This window comes from Schistocerca piceifrons, chromosome 10 (assembly GCF_021461385.2).
Source record: "Schistocerca piceifrons isolate TAMUIC-IGC-003096 chromosome 10, iqSchPice1.1, whole genome shotgun sequence".
Taxonomy (NCBI): Eukaryota; Metazoa; Arthropoda; class Insecta; order Orthoptera; family Acrididae; genus Schistocerca; species Schistocerca piceifrons.
In genome coordinates this window covers 31,834,653-31,847,670 of record NC_060147.1, presented here as the reverse complement: position 1 = coordinate 31,847,670, position 13,018 = coordinate 31,834,653, and the positions used below count along the sequence as shown (strand labels likewise).

Below are 13,018 nucleotides of genomic sequence, written 5' to 3'. Positions count from 1 at the left end.
CCTGACTCCTCTGAGAACACAGTGTCATCACACAGTGGACGTCAGTTGTGATATTGGTGTGCAAATTGCAGCCTTAGTTGGTGATGAACAGCAGTCAGCACGGTTGGATGAGCCAGCCACATGCTGCAGAGGCCCATAAGCAACAATGTTTGCTGAATTGTCATTCGTGAGACACTGTTGGTAGCCCTCGGTTCATCTGGGCGGTCAGTTGCTCAATAGTTGCACGTCTATTCACCCGTACACACCTCCAGTCACCATTCACCTCTGTCATCTATGGGTCCTGGTAAACCACAGTTGCCTAGGCGCTGCATTTGGATAGTGTCATTTTGCCCTGCACAATATACTTCAACTACAGGGCCATGCGAACAGTTTACAGACTTACCTGTTTTGGAAACGCTTCCAGCCATGGCCCGAAAACCAATGACAATTAACTTTTGCACGGCAGATAAATTGATCCTTTAACACCATAAGACAATCACTGCACTGTTTTCCACACCCTCTTCCACTGTTAGTGCTCCCACTTGCAGTCTGCGAGTGGTGCATGTTGATGCCGAACATAGGCGATGATCACATTAATGTGACTAGACCGTGTCGTACTTTTGCACTACGAGTTCCAATCACACATCGAAACAGCACTACGAACTCAAGCAGTGATCAGATGTGTCACGAGCCGACAGCTACATGATTATGTGAACACAGTTTGGCTTGCTGAGATTTCTTGCATTCAAATAGCAACTAAGCCTTTACAGCCTCTGAGGATACTTCCATTGTCAGAAGAAAAAACAGCCATGGAAAAACATCTTAAGACTGTGACCCAATGCCTCTACAACTGACACCACCAACCAAGGAGCTTCTGTCCACACCGCACTGCTGAAGGGCCGAGCAAACAGAATGTGTTCTCAAATACGTGATAGGCTCAACTAATTTTGAGTTCTAAAACCTAGTATGTTTTCACTGACGGCAAGTGTTTGTCAGAGATGAGGTAAGATCAGCATCAGGAGTGACCTAGGGACGTGGTACAGGACCACTCCAGTTCTCCGTGTACATAAATGTTCTGCCAAACAGGATGAACAACAATATGAGACAATTTGCTGACAAGGTCAGGATGACTTGAATAGAATTTCTGATCTATGTAATGGTTGACAGCTTACTTTAAACGAACATTAATGGATATGGGGAGGATAACATTCCCTTAATGTCTGAATACAGTATTAGTGGCTTGTTGCTCAGCTCAGCTATCTGTCCAGGAAAAAATTAAAGAGTGAAAATGTATCTAAAATTATGTTGCTCTGATCTTTTACACACACACACACACACACACACACACACACACACACAAAGGAGGAGGGGGGGGGGGGTGTCAAAACCACGGATAGCTTATAAACACACTTGTTTTTCCAACACATCATTTGCTAATGGGACATGAAAGAAGGGAAATTATAACAAGATAAAATGAATCATTTGCCATGCACAGCTAGGTGGCTTTCACAGTATTAAAATAAATCTAATCCAGATGTAGACAGTTAATCACTGGCTAAAGGTAGCTTAGGCACACAAGAATGCGCTTACAACTTACACTGGTCACAACAGAAAAGCTAAAATAAACAGAGGTTTTTAAGGTTGCACACTTACACTTGCAGGTTTTGCTGAGGCAGACACTTTAGCTCTAGACCGCACTGCTGGCAATTCTGACACATCCATCGGTTCTGCTGCAGCCATCTTCATCTCTTTCTCTTTTGCACGCATTTCGTCACTCCATTTCTAGAATGTAAACAACCACACTTGCTACGTACTCTTCGTGTAACCAAAGTAATTCACACAATAACAATGTAGGAAAAGATAGATTGCTACTTACCGTAAAGATGGCACATTAAGTTACAGGCAGGCACAATTAAAAGACACACACAAGCTTTCAGCCAAGCCTTTGTCAGAAAAAGAAAGACACGCACCATTCACTCACACAAGCAAGCAGACCTCATGCACACTTGACCACCATTTCGGACCAGAATGCCATTCTGGATGAACAAGGTTAACAATATTATGGAAAAGATAGATTGCTACTCACCATAAAGATCATAAAGATAAAATGTTGAGCTGCAGGCAGGAGAACAAAAATTGTGGCATGTGGCATTCTAGCCGGAGCAACAGGACTTAGCAGCAGGAGGAGAGGGAGAGAGAGAGAGAGAGAGAGAGAGAGAGAGAGAGAGAGAGAGAGTTCTCTTCCAAAGAAGGCTTCAGTATAAAGCTAAATGTGTAACAGTGTTTTTGTTGTGCCTGTCTGCAAATGAATGTGTTATCTATATAGTGAGTAGCAATCTAACCTTTCCATAATGTTGTAGATATTCCAACTTGGACTTTCCAGTGTTTAATGGACAAGGTTAACTTACCAACAAGAAGAGGCTGCATCACACTAGCAAATGCATGTCTAGTAATGCCTAAACTGACATATTTGTGTCTACTGCTGTGCTTTTTAATAATTTATTAGCTCACACAGTTAATTTGGGTAGAGGCTCCTGCCAAAAAACCTTTAAGCGAAGTCCCAATTGAGACCCCACCACACCAGCATGAGTCGCAAGACCATGACAAGCACCAGCCAACAACCTGACCAACAATAAAGCTTGTTTGTTGGTTGTTGGCACAGACTAAGAGTAACTGGAGATGTTAACATAACTATCAAACAATTTTTGCTAAGTTACCATTTTTGTTCCATCCATGGAGAAAAAAAAAAGGGAAGAGTAATACATGGCTCCACTCAATCATAAAAAAAATTTAACCACGTAAATTACTACAATATAAGAGTTACACAGTGGCATCACTTTGTATTTTTCAAAGTCGAAATATGATACACATAATAAGCACCAAAACATTCATCAAAGATCTGTCCAATACATGATACAAATTTTCTGACATAATCTTGTGTCTTTGGTTTTTAAATTGAATAGTGCATTAATTATGACACAAAGTTATTGTGGTGTTCCATAAATCAACACATTATTAGAACATTTATTTCAAATTTCCATTTGTTGGATTCGTCAACTGAATCTAATTGTTACCTACCATCTTAACCTTAACATGGGGTTTCATTATCTGTTACCTTTTTCATATAAATCGCCCGCCCGCCACACACACACACACACACACACACACACACACACACACACACACACACACATGCACAAAGAAAGAAAGATCACACCCTACCCAATTATTAAACAATCCATGTAATAGGATTTTTAATGAATGTAATATTAACCCATTTGTTGTTCTCTATACTGCAAATTATGTACGAGAGCTATTCAGGAAGTACTCAACCTTATTTTTTATCACTGAAACAAGCAATGGTATCAGGGCAATCTCTATGTTTGTATGCACATCAAGTGTGTGCGCATGATTTTTTTCATGATTGCGAAAACAAGCAGTTAGCGGCTAGCCATTGACAAGTGAACACACCTAAGTGGTAGTCATCACATTTTGTGTTTTAGGCAAAATGACAGAAAAAGTGGAACAATGTTATTGCAACAGACTGTTTTCAGCTTGGGGCTAATCATGTTGAAACAATCCATAACGCCTGACAAGTGTTTAAGGACAAAGTACGACACAGATAAAGGAGTGGTACAGCTTCTTCAAAGATGACCCCTTATCAATGAGGACTGCAGCACATTCAGGGAGGCCCTCAAATTCACAAACGAGGTTGTTACTGATTGTGTACAGACCTTGGTAATGCATGATAGAAGAATCAAATCAGAGAACTTGCAGATGATGTTGAAATTAGTATTCAATCCGTTTATTTCATTTTAACAGAGCATTTGGACCCCCGGAGGATCTTGGCCGAAGTTGCTAACAATGAACAGAAGTAACTTCATCCAGAGATTGCACAGTATGTGCTAGACACTGGGGACAGTTACCCCAACTTTTGTAACATAGCAATCACTTGTGACGAGTCCTGGGTTTATGGGTACAACTCAATGACAAAGTTCCAGTCATTTCAATGGAAGCAGACACAAAAACATGAGCCAGATCTGCATGCTGGCTGTCTTTTTTTAATTTCAATGGCATGGTTCATCACTAGTACACCTCAGAAGGTGTTCATGTCAGTAAGTACTACCAAGAGGGTCTGCACCACCTTCATGGAGCTGAGAGATGCAAATGGCCGGACTTATGGGCAGGGGACATTTGGAATCTTCACTCACCATTCACAATTCTCAGATTTTTGGGCCAAAAATGACACGGCTGTAGTTTGTCAGCCTCCCATTCCCTTGACCTAGCATTGAGGCAGTTCTGGTTTCTCTAAATTGGAAAATACCCTCAAAGGGACCAGGTTTCAGAACAAGAAAGAGATTATGCAGAATTTGATAGAGCAGCTTTACATCATACCAAAGGGACTCTCTTCTGATTCTTCCAGAAGTGGCAGCAGTGTTGGGAGAGGTGTGTAGAAGCTGATGGGAACTACTCTGAAAGTGATTGGAGTCAAACAATTTTATGCGACTTAAGACTGATTTTGTAAATAAAAGACATACATTTCTTGAATAGCCCTCATATTACTTATTACGATTAACAATGTACAAAAAGACAGAATGCTACTTACCAGAAAGAAGACACAAAGCTGCAGACAGGCACAATTTAAAGATGCTTACATTAAACTTTTGGCCACAATCTCCATCAGTAAAAGAAAAACGCTTACCATTCATATACACAAGATGCACACCTCGTGCGTACATGACTGCCAACTCCAGCATCTCGGGCTGGAATGCTGGCCCGAGATGCTGCAGTTGGTGGTCATGCGAGTGTGAGGTGTGCTTGCTTGTGTATATGAATGGTGTGAGTTTTTCTTTTGCCGATGAAGGCTGTGGTCGAAAGCTTAATGTAAGTGTCTTAATTGTGCCTGTCTGCAACTTGATGTGACTTCTTTACAGCAAGTAGCATTCTGTCTTTCCCTACATTTTTGATATTCCTACCTGGAGTTTCCACAGTTTTATTAAGATTTCGGTATTTTTATGTTAAAGGTAGCAAATAAAGAGATGAACAAATCTCTATTAAAATCCGCTGTGCAAGCGTCATTCCAATGGCAAACTAGAGATGGCAGATAAATTTGCACTATGTGATAACGTTTCTCCACTGTAGAACCAGTCAGAGATTAGGAGCAAAAAGACCAGTTCTCACCTCCACCTCTGAGGTGACCTCCTCCCACTGTTCCGAACTCGTGGTCTCCTTCCTGAGAGCAGGCTCCTCTGTACGAAGTACACGACTGTCCGGCTTCACTTTACGCAGCCTCGCTTCGGCAGATGCGATGAGCTGGGGATAGAAGCCTTCTTCACCTGACCTGCAAATTCACCAAAAAAGCGTAATTTTTGTTGTATTTATACCACCGGCCATCATAAGCCAAAACTGTAATGCAAAAAAATAGAAGAAATTAATTTGAATATAATAGAGGGAAACATTCCACGTGGGAAAAATATATCTAAAAACAAAGATGCTGTAACTTACCAAACGAAAGCGTTGGTATATTGATAGAGACAATAACAACCACAAACACACACACAAATTTCAAGCTTTCGCAACCCACGGTTGCTTCATCCTAAACCGCTAGTTTGCATTTGTCTTCAATGTCCTTTGCTCGCAATGTGTGGTTAGTGCCATGCATGTTCGAAGAGAACAGTGAAATGGACGACCCGAGTGTGTGTACAGAAGTGCAGCCAGAAGAAGATACATCAGAGGTAGAGGAGTTGAACAAACAATTGAGAGACGAAATCACTAATGCCCTCAAATACGACGAAAAGTTACTTCGTAAATTAAATCTGCTAATAAATACATGGCCCAGCACAATTTCTGCTAATTAAATTGCAATTGGCAATGAGATAGGATGTTCTCTTTCTTGCGGACAAATCGACATAATATAAAGCTATTTACTTTGCAGTATATGGGAGTAGACGGAGATGGCGATTAACCTCATTATGTAATCAAAACCAATCAAACAGCCTGTCAGTATCAATCAACAAACAATAGATCCCTCTCAGAGAAAGGGGCGAGAACCCTTCTCGAGCAGAGAGAAGATTTTAACAAGGTAAGTCATTCGTATACAGCACAGCACAGTACACTAACTGGATCAGGAAAGATAACCCTGTATGTTTTTTTATGTATGCAGGAACCGTTGGGAAAATTTGGCCCTAATGTTCAGGAAAGAGTGGATGAATTAATCCCCAAATTTAGAAATGCAATTGTATCCAGCATGAAACCAGGGAAGTTCACGAAACTGGTGTATGAAGACTTTTTAAAATCTATGATTCTTCTGCACGTGGGACAGGAAAAATTTCTATATATCATAGATACAGGGGAGACCAAAATGTCAGTATAAATTTTAAAACTGAATAAATCACGGAATAATGTAGATAGAGGGGTACAAATTGACACACATGCTTGGAATAACATGGGGTTTTATTAGAACCAAAAAATACAAAATTTCAAAAAATGTCCGACAGATGGCGCCTTCATCTGATCAGAATAGCAATAATTAGCATAACAAAGTAAGACAAAGCAAAGATGATGTTCTTTACAGGAAATGCTCAATATGTCCACCATCATTCTTCAACAATAGCTGTAGTCAAGGAACAATGTTGTGAACAGCACTGTAAAGCATGTCCGGAGTTACGGTGAGGCACTGGCGTCGGATGTTGTCTTTCAGCATCCCTAGAGATGTCAGTCGATCACGATACACTTACGACTTCAGGTAACCCCAAAGCCAATAATCTCACGGACTGAGGTCTGGGGACCTGGGAGACCAAGCATGACGAAAGTGGTGGCTTAGCACACGATCATCACCAAACAACGCGCGCAAGAGATCTTTCACGCGTCTAGCAATATGGGGTGGAGCGCCATCACGCATAAACATCACACGTTCCAGCAGGTGTTTATCAGCCAGGCTGGGGATGATGCTATTCTGTAACATATCGGCATACCTCTCACCCGTCATGGTAGCAGTTACAAAACCAGAATCATGCATTTCCTCGAAGAAAAAAAGGCCCGATAACAGTAGATGTGGTAAATCCAACCGATACCGTGACTTTCTCATCATGCAATGGAGTTTCTACGACAGTTCTAGGGTTTTCGATAGCCCAAATTCCGTAGTTGTAGGCATTGACAGACCCTCGGAGCATGAAATGAGCTTCATCAGTCCACAACACGTTACTCAACCAATCGCCATCTTCCACCATATTTTTAAACAACCACACCACAAATGCCCTCTGCTTCACTAAATCGCCAGGTAACAGTTCATGATGCTGATGGATTTTGTACAGATAGCATCAGAGGGTACGCCTAAGTCCCAACCAAACAGTAGTGTATGGAATGCCAGTGTGGCGTGCGACTGCATGAGTGCTGACTTCCCCGTGCATAGACGAACCAGCTACAGTCTCCATTTCTTCCTGAACTGTCTCAGCAGCATTACGCCTTGTGCTCAGTTGGCCACTATGGGGTCTATCGTCTAAACAACCCGTGGCTTCAAACTTTGAAATCATTCTCGCCACAGCTGCATTTGTCAACAGACCTTTACCCGTTCGAATCCCCTTCCTATGGCGATAGGATCGTAACGCGGAACTAGCACATTCCCCATTCTGATAATACAGCTTCACTAAAAGCGCCTTTTCAGGTAACGTCAACATGCTGCGACTGCTGGTGCATCTGACTCTCTCTCCAATTACAGCTCCTTTTATACACGATTGTCATGCACAGTCACTGACATTTTGCTGTCCAGTGTCATCTGTCGGACATTTTGTGAATTCCCCCCCCCCCCCCCCCAATAAAACCCCATGTCATTCCAAGCATGTGTGTCAATTTTTACCTCTCTATCTACATTATCCCATGGTTTATTAAGTTTTCAAGTTTATACTGACTTTTTGATCACCCGGTACAATCACCATCTTTATGGATGAGAGGAATGTGCACCTGCACTGTAAAAGTTATCCTACCAAAGTGTACTCCACTTTGCCAGCCTAGTGACATATTTTTACCGACAGGTTAAAATTTTCACAAAGAAAATTCAGAATACTCCCCATTTGTTGAAGACCAATAGAGGAATCGCGTCTAGGGGCGATTCCATAAAACTACACTCAATTTTGCATCGATTCAGGGCATCTGCTTTTTCAACTATGATCAAATATGCATGGTTCACATCAAAGTTAATGGATGAAAGAGAAATCTTTTTGAACGTAAATGAACAATGTTTTTTGGTATCACTCTAAAAACTCTGTGCATCTGCAAGACAGTAGCTTTATGAAATGTGCTAGGTGTTTTGAAACATTGTGTTTCAGTTGCTTTTATGACAAATATCGTCCAGATTTCTGTTGTGGAACAGTGAGCGAGGCAGGCGATAGCGAGTAAGATTTTGTAATAATGACGTGAAAATTAAATTACTATGTCAAAACTGAATATTGCTTAATAATTTCACACATTGTACATACAGTGTTTGTTGATATTCTGTAAAATAAAATGGAAAAATTTTGGACTTTTCTGATTTAAAAAAAGCAAAAACACAGAAAGGACCCAAATATGGTACCTCCAGCTTGGTATTACAGAGCACACTGAACTTCAAAATCAATTTTCTCGAAAACCAAGGCCTGTCACTAAAAAAGCGGATAGCCTCAATCTCAGGGCATGTCCCTCTACAACATATCCGAGACCCATCAAAATCAGTTGTTTAGACTTCTGATGGTCCCCTTGTTAGACAAAATTTCTAGTCTGTGTGATGAATGGCAGCTAGCTCAATGTGGTAAAATATAACTTAATGCACATTGATACAAAGAACAAACCTGTGATGTTCGGTTAAAATATTAGTAGTGTTCTGCCTGACACAATCAAGTCATTTAAATAACTGGGTGTAATGTTGCAAACCAATATGAAATGGAACAAAAGCACATGAGAACTGTGGTAGGGAAGGAGAATGGACAACTTCGTTTATTGGAAGAATTTTAGGAAAGTATTGTTCACCTGCAAAGAAGACCGTATACTGAATGCTGGTCGAGTGTTTAGGACCCGCACCAGGTCAGATTAAAGGAAAACACTGAAGCAATTCAGAGCAGGCTGCTATATTTGTTATCGGTAGGATCGAACAAAACCTGAGTGTTACAGAGGTGCTTCGTGAACTCAAATGGGAATTACTGGAGGGAAGGCTAAGTTCTTTTCAAGAAACACTATCAAGAAACTCTAGCGAACATGCATTTGAAGCTGACTGCTGAACGATTCTACTGCCTGCAACATACATTCCTCCTAAGGACCACGAAGATAAGATTTGAGAAATTAGGGCTCATACAGAGGCATACAAACAGTCATTTTTTGATTGCTCTATTTGCGAGCCGAACAGGAAAGAAAATAACTAGTAATGGTACAGGATACCCTCTGCCAAGTGCCGTATGGTGGCTTGTGGAGGGTACCTACATCTGGCTGCCACCCATATCTACATGACTACTTTGGAATTCACAATTAAATGCTTGGCACAGGTCCAAGATATTTCTCAGCCATTCCAGACTAACGGCAAATGGGAAAAACGAGACCTTAACTCTTCCTGGGAAAGCTCTCTTATTACAATGCACATTTCTGCATACAGAGGTGGCAGTCTGCAAAATATTTTCACATTCAGACAAGAAAGAAAAAGCGCTCTCTCTAGCTGCAACTGCTGGAGATAGCAGTCATGTGAGTGTTGAGCTGTGCTTGCTTGTGTGTGTGTGTGTGTGTGTGTGTGTGTGTGTGTGTGTGTGTGTGGTTTTTTTTTTCCCCCTTCTCCTCTGAAGAAGCCTACGGCTGGAAGCTAAATGTGTAACAGTCTTCTTGTTGCACCTGTCTGCAATTCAACATGTCATCTTTACAATGAATAGTAATCTATCCTTTTCACAATATTATTGATACACCAAACTGGACTATCCGTTGTTCAATTACTTTACAATGAGTCAATACATTAAGTACAGGGTGTACATAAAGTCTGGGAACACTTTCAATTATTTATTGCACAAGAACCAAACACTGTACAGATATTTTACACATGTCATTTTGAAGAGAAACCCTGAAAGCTTTTTTCATGTTAACTGCCACAGCGTAGTTTGGTAATTTGGTGATAGTCAGCGCTAGTCGTAAACATACCGAGTTCAGGTACACAGCAAGCTTTGTGTGTTGAAGTTCGACAAAAACAAGTGTGCTACAGCTTTTCATCGGACGTTTAGAACCAAGTACGGTAAGAAGCCACCAACAAGGAAGGCCATTAACTACTGGCACAACAAATTTGTTACGACGGGTTGTTTGTGCCCGCCAAAGAGAAGCGAATGTCCCAGTGTATGGCAAGAATTTGATTACCATATTGACGTGAGTGAAGTGAATGTGGAGCACGTAGGAGACACATTCATATGGAGTCCAAAGAAATCGGTGTGCCGTGCATCCTGTGGGCTTGAAATGGCTCCAATGACAGTGTGTGACAGAAGCTGTCTATGAAACCATTCAAATTGGAGCTAGTGCAGGAGCTCAATGACGACAACAAAGACAAGCGTTTTGAGTTTTGTTCACAGTTGCAACAACTGAATGAGGATGTGGGTGGCATTGTTGATGACTTAATTTTTAATGACAAAGCCACTTTTCACACTAATGGGAAAGTGAACAGGCATAATTGTCAAATATGGAGTACAAAGCATCCACACGCATGCACTGAATTGGAGTGTGATTCCACAAAGGTAAACATTTCTTGTGCCTTGTCACACTGAAAACTGAGGGGCCATTCTTCTTCGCCGAGAGCACTGTCACCAGATATTCCTATTTGGACATGTTGCTACAATGGCTGATGCCTCAAATCAATCAGACTCTCTGTTCATCTTTCAGCAGGATGGGGCTCCAACCCATTTTCATCGAGAAGTTCGTAGGTACCTAAGACGGAGCTGTCGCATCGGTAGATTGGCCGTGCTACAGAAGAGGACAGCTGTTTCATGGAATGGCCTCCCCGATCACCAGGTCTCACTCTGTGTGACTTTTTCTGTGGGGACACATTACAGATCTGCTCTATGCACCGCCTCTACCATGTGATGTAGCAGAACTCTGGGAGAGAATACGGGAAGCGACTTCCGCAGTCGACGATGCCATGCTGGGACGGGTAGGGCAAGAATTTGATTACCGTATTGACATCTGCTGCATTGCTCATGGTTCACATATTGAATGTTTGTAAAAAGAAACTTTCAGAGTTTCTCTTCAAAATGCAATATGTATGAGATCTGTACAATGTTTAGTTCTTCTGCAATAAAGAACTGAATGTGTTCTCGGACTTTATGTATAACTTGTATTTGACTTAAAGCAAGTAAGGGAGGAAAAAAGTTTCAAATTATGCTTACAGTTTATTGAAAGCCACATAATGCCCTCATTATGAAACACTGGTAATTAGCACTATGTGAAGCAAAAGCCAGTTCTTCACGTGTTAAATGTTTATCACTTCATACCTCCTGAACTGTGTGTCAAACAATGACATAATTTTGCATGTACATTCAATGGTATGTGTGTATGTTATCTGCAAAATGTGTCAGAAATACAGTTGGTGGTATAGAAGTAATAAATTAAAATATCACATCTCATGCAGAAGTTTGACTACAAGAACAGTGAAAATGTAGTAACCAATAAAATGTTTTCATGTCATCATTTTTTTTATGTGAGAGTGAGAAAAAGTTTTGTAAAGGTTTGAAATTATGTGTAAACTTTGCCAGAAGTGACCAAGTGCACTCTTTCTCAAATACTGGATGAATAAACTCTGGAGATTAGTGTGCTGTCATTAAAGCTGTCTCAAAAAACACACACACACACACACACACACACACACACACACACACACAGAGAGAGAGAGAGAGAGAGAGAGAGAGATTTTAACTGCAACACTTATAGTGTTGATCTTTTAATATCAGATTATATCTTTTAACAAGTAGATTCTGACAGCATTTTATACTTTTGAAAGTGGTCAGTAGCCATGCAAAAAAAAATGAAAAGCAAATTTTTGCTGCTGCTGGACACTGTTTGATAATAGTAACCACTACCATGCCCCAGGTACCAAGACAGTCGTTTGGTAATACAGATTACCTACCACTTTTCGCAGATATCTTGTCTAAATCATTTTGCAAGTTGCTCATTTTGGAAGCTGTTCGAAAACAGTAGCCAGTAACATGCTCTGGGTTCCAAGATAGTCGTTTAGAAATATATGATTATCATTTTTTGCAGATATCTTTCCTAAATCATTTTGCAGTTCCTTATATGTCTCTTAACAATGCCACCTCACTCAGTCCTCATTAAAGGAACCATTCCAGCATTCACCCACTGTAATTTAGGGAATCCCAATCTCAACAGCCAGACATATGTTTTAGCTCTACTTTTGTTGACTGTAAATCCAGTATTTTAACCAGCATGCTACAACACTTGATAATTAACTACAAACACTGCACATACAGAATAACCATTAACCACTTTCATAAGAAAAATAAGCATCTGCTATTATCAGAGAGTTGAGTTTGAATCCTGAATTACCACAAAGATCACAAATTTTTGCTCTGTAACAGTAACTCAAAATAAAATACAAGTAGTGTAGGGTGTCAGAACATGAAACTGGAAAAGGAATACTGAAGTATAACATACAAATCAAGGATTGGAGTAGAGTAAAAAAAAAATCCTTACGAATTGGCAAAAAAAGTTGACTGTAACCACACTCCATTCGCCTTAGACTGCAGTCGTGTGTGAGCGTTGCATTTGAGTGTGTGTGTAGCAGAGTGCCTATGGCACTCAAGTTGGGCCCTTACTAAAGAAAGGCAATACGGGTGTACTGGAAATTAAAGAACAGTCTCACTGCTGCCAGCATTCTCAGAAACAATCGAATCAATGATCATGAAAGATAAGACTACTGAATTACACAAAAAAGTACAAAACTTTTACAAAGTTCGATTTCCCAAATGGAAGAAGTACATCATCGGCCATCACAGAGTTCACAAAAGTGGTACAAGAGGCCACTGACAATGATTAC

The 13,018-nt window shown here is 40.7% G+C and overlaps 1 protein-coding gene across 1 annotated transcript in view; it reads right to left on the bottom strand.

Annotated features, from left to right (window-relative positions):
* LOC124718812 overlaps positions 1-13,018 on the bottom strand; it is a 128,141-nt gene that overhangs the window by 98,354 nt on the left and 16,769 nt on the right. The window contains exons 2-3 of the mRNA XM_047244431.1: positions 5,161-5,320; positions 1,633-1,761 (exon numbers count right to left, since the gene is read on the bottom strand). Of these exons, the coding sequence (XP_047100387.1) occupies positions 1,633-1,761; positions 5,161-5,320 (289 nt within the window). The remainder of the gene's footprint in view (positions 1-1,632; positions 1,762-5,160; positions 5,321-13,018) is intronic.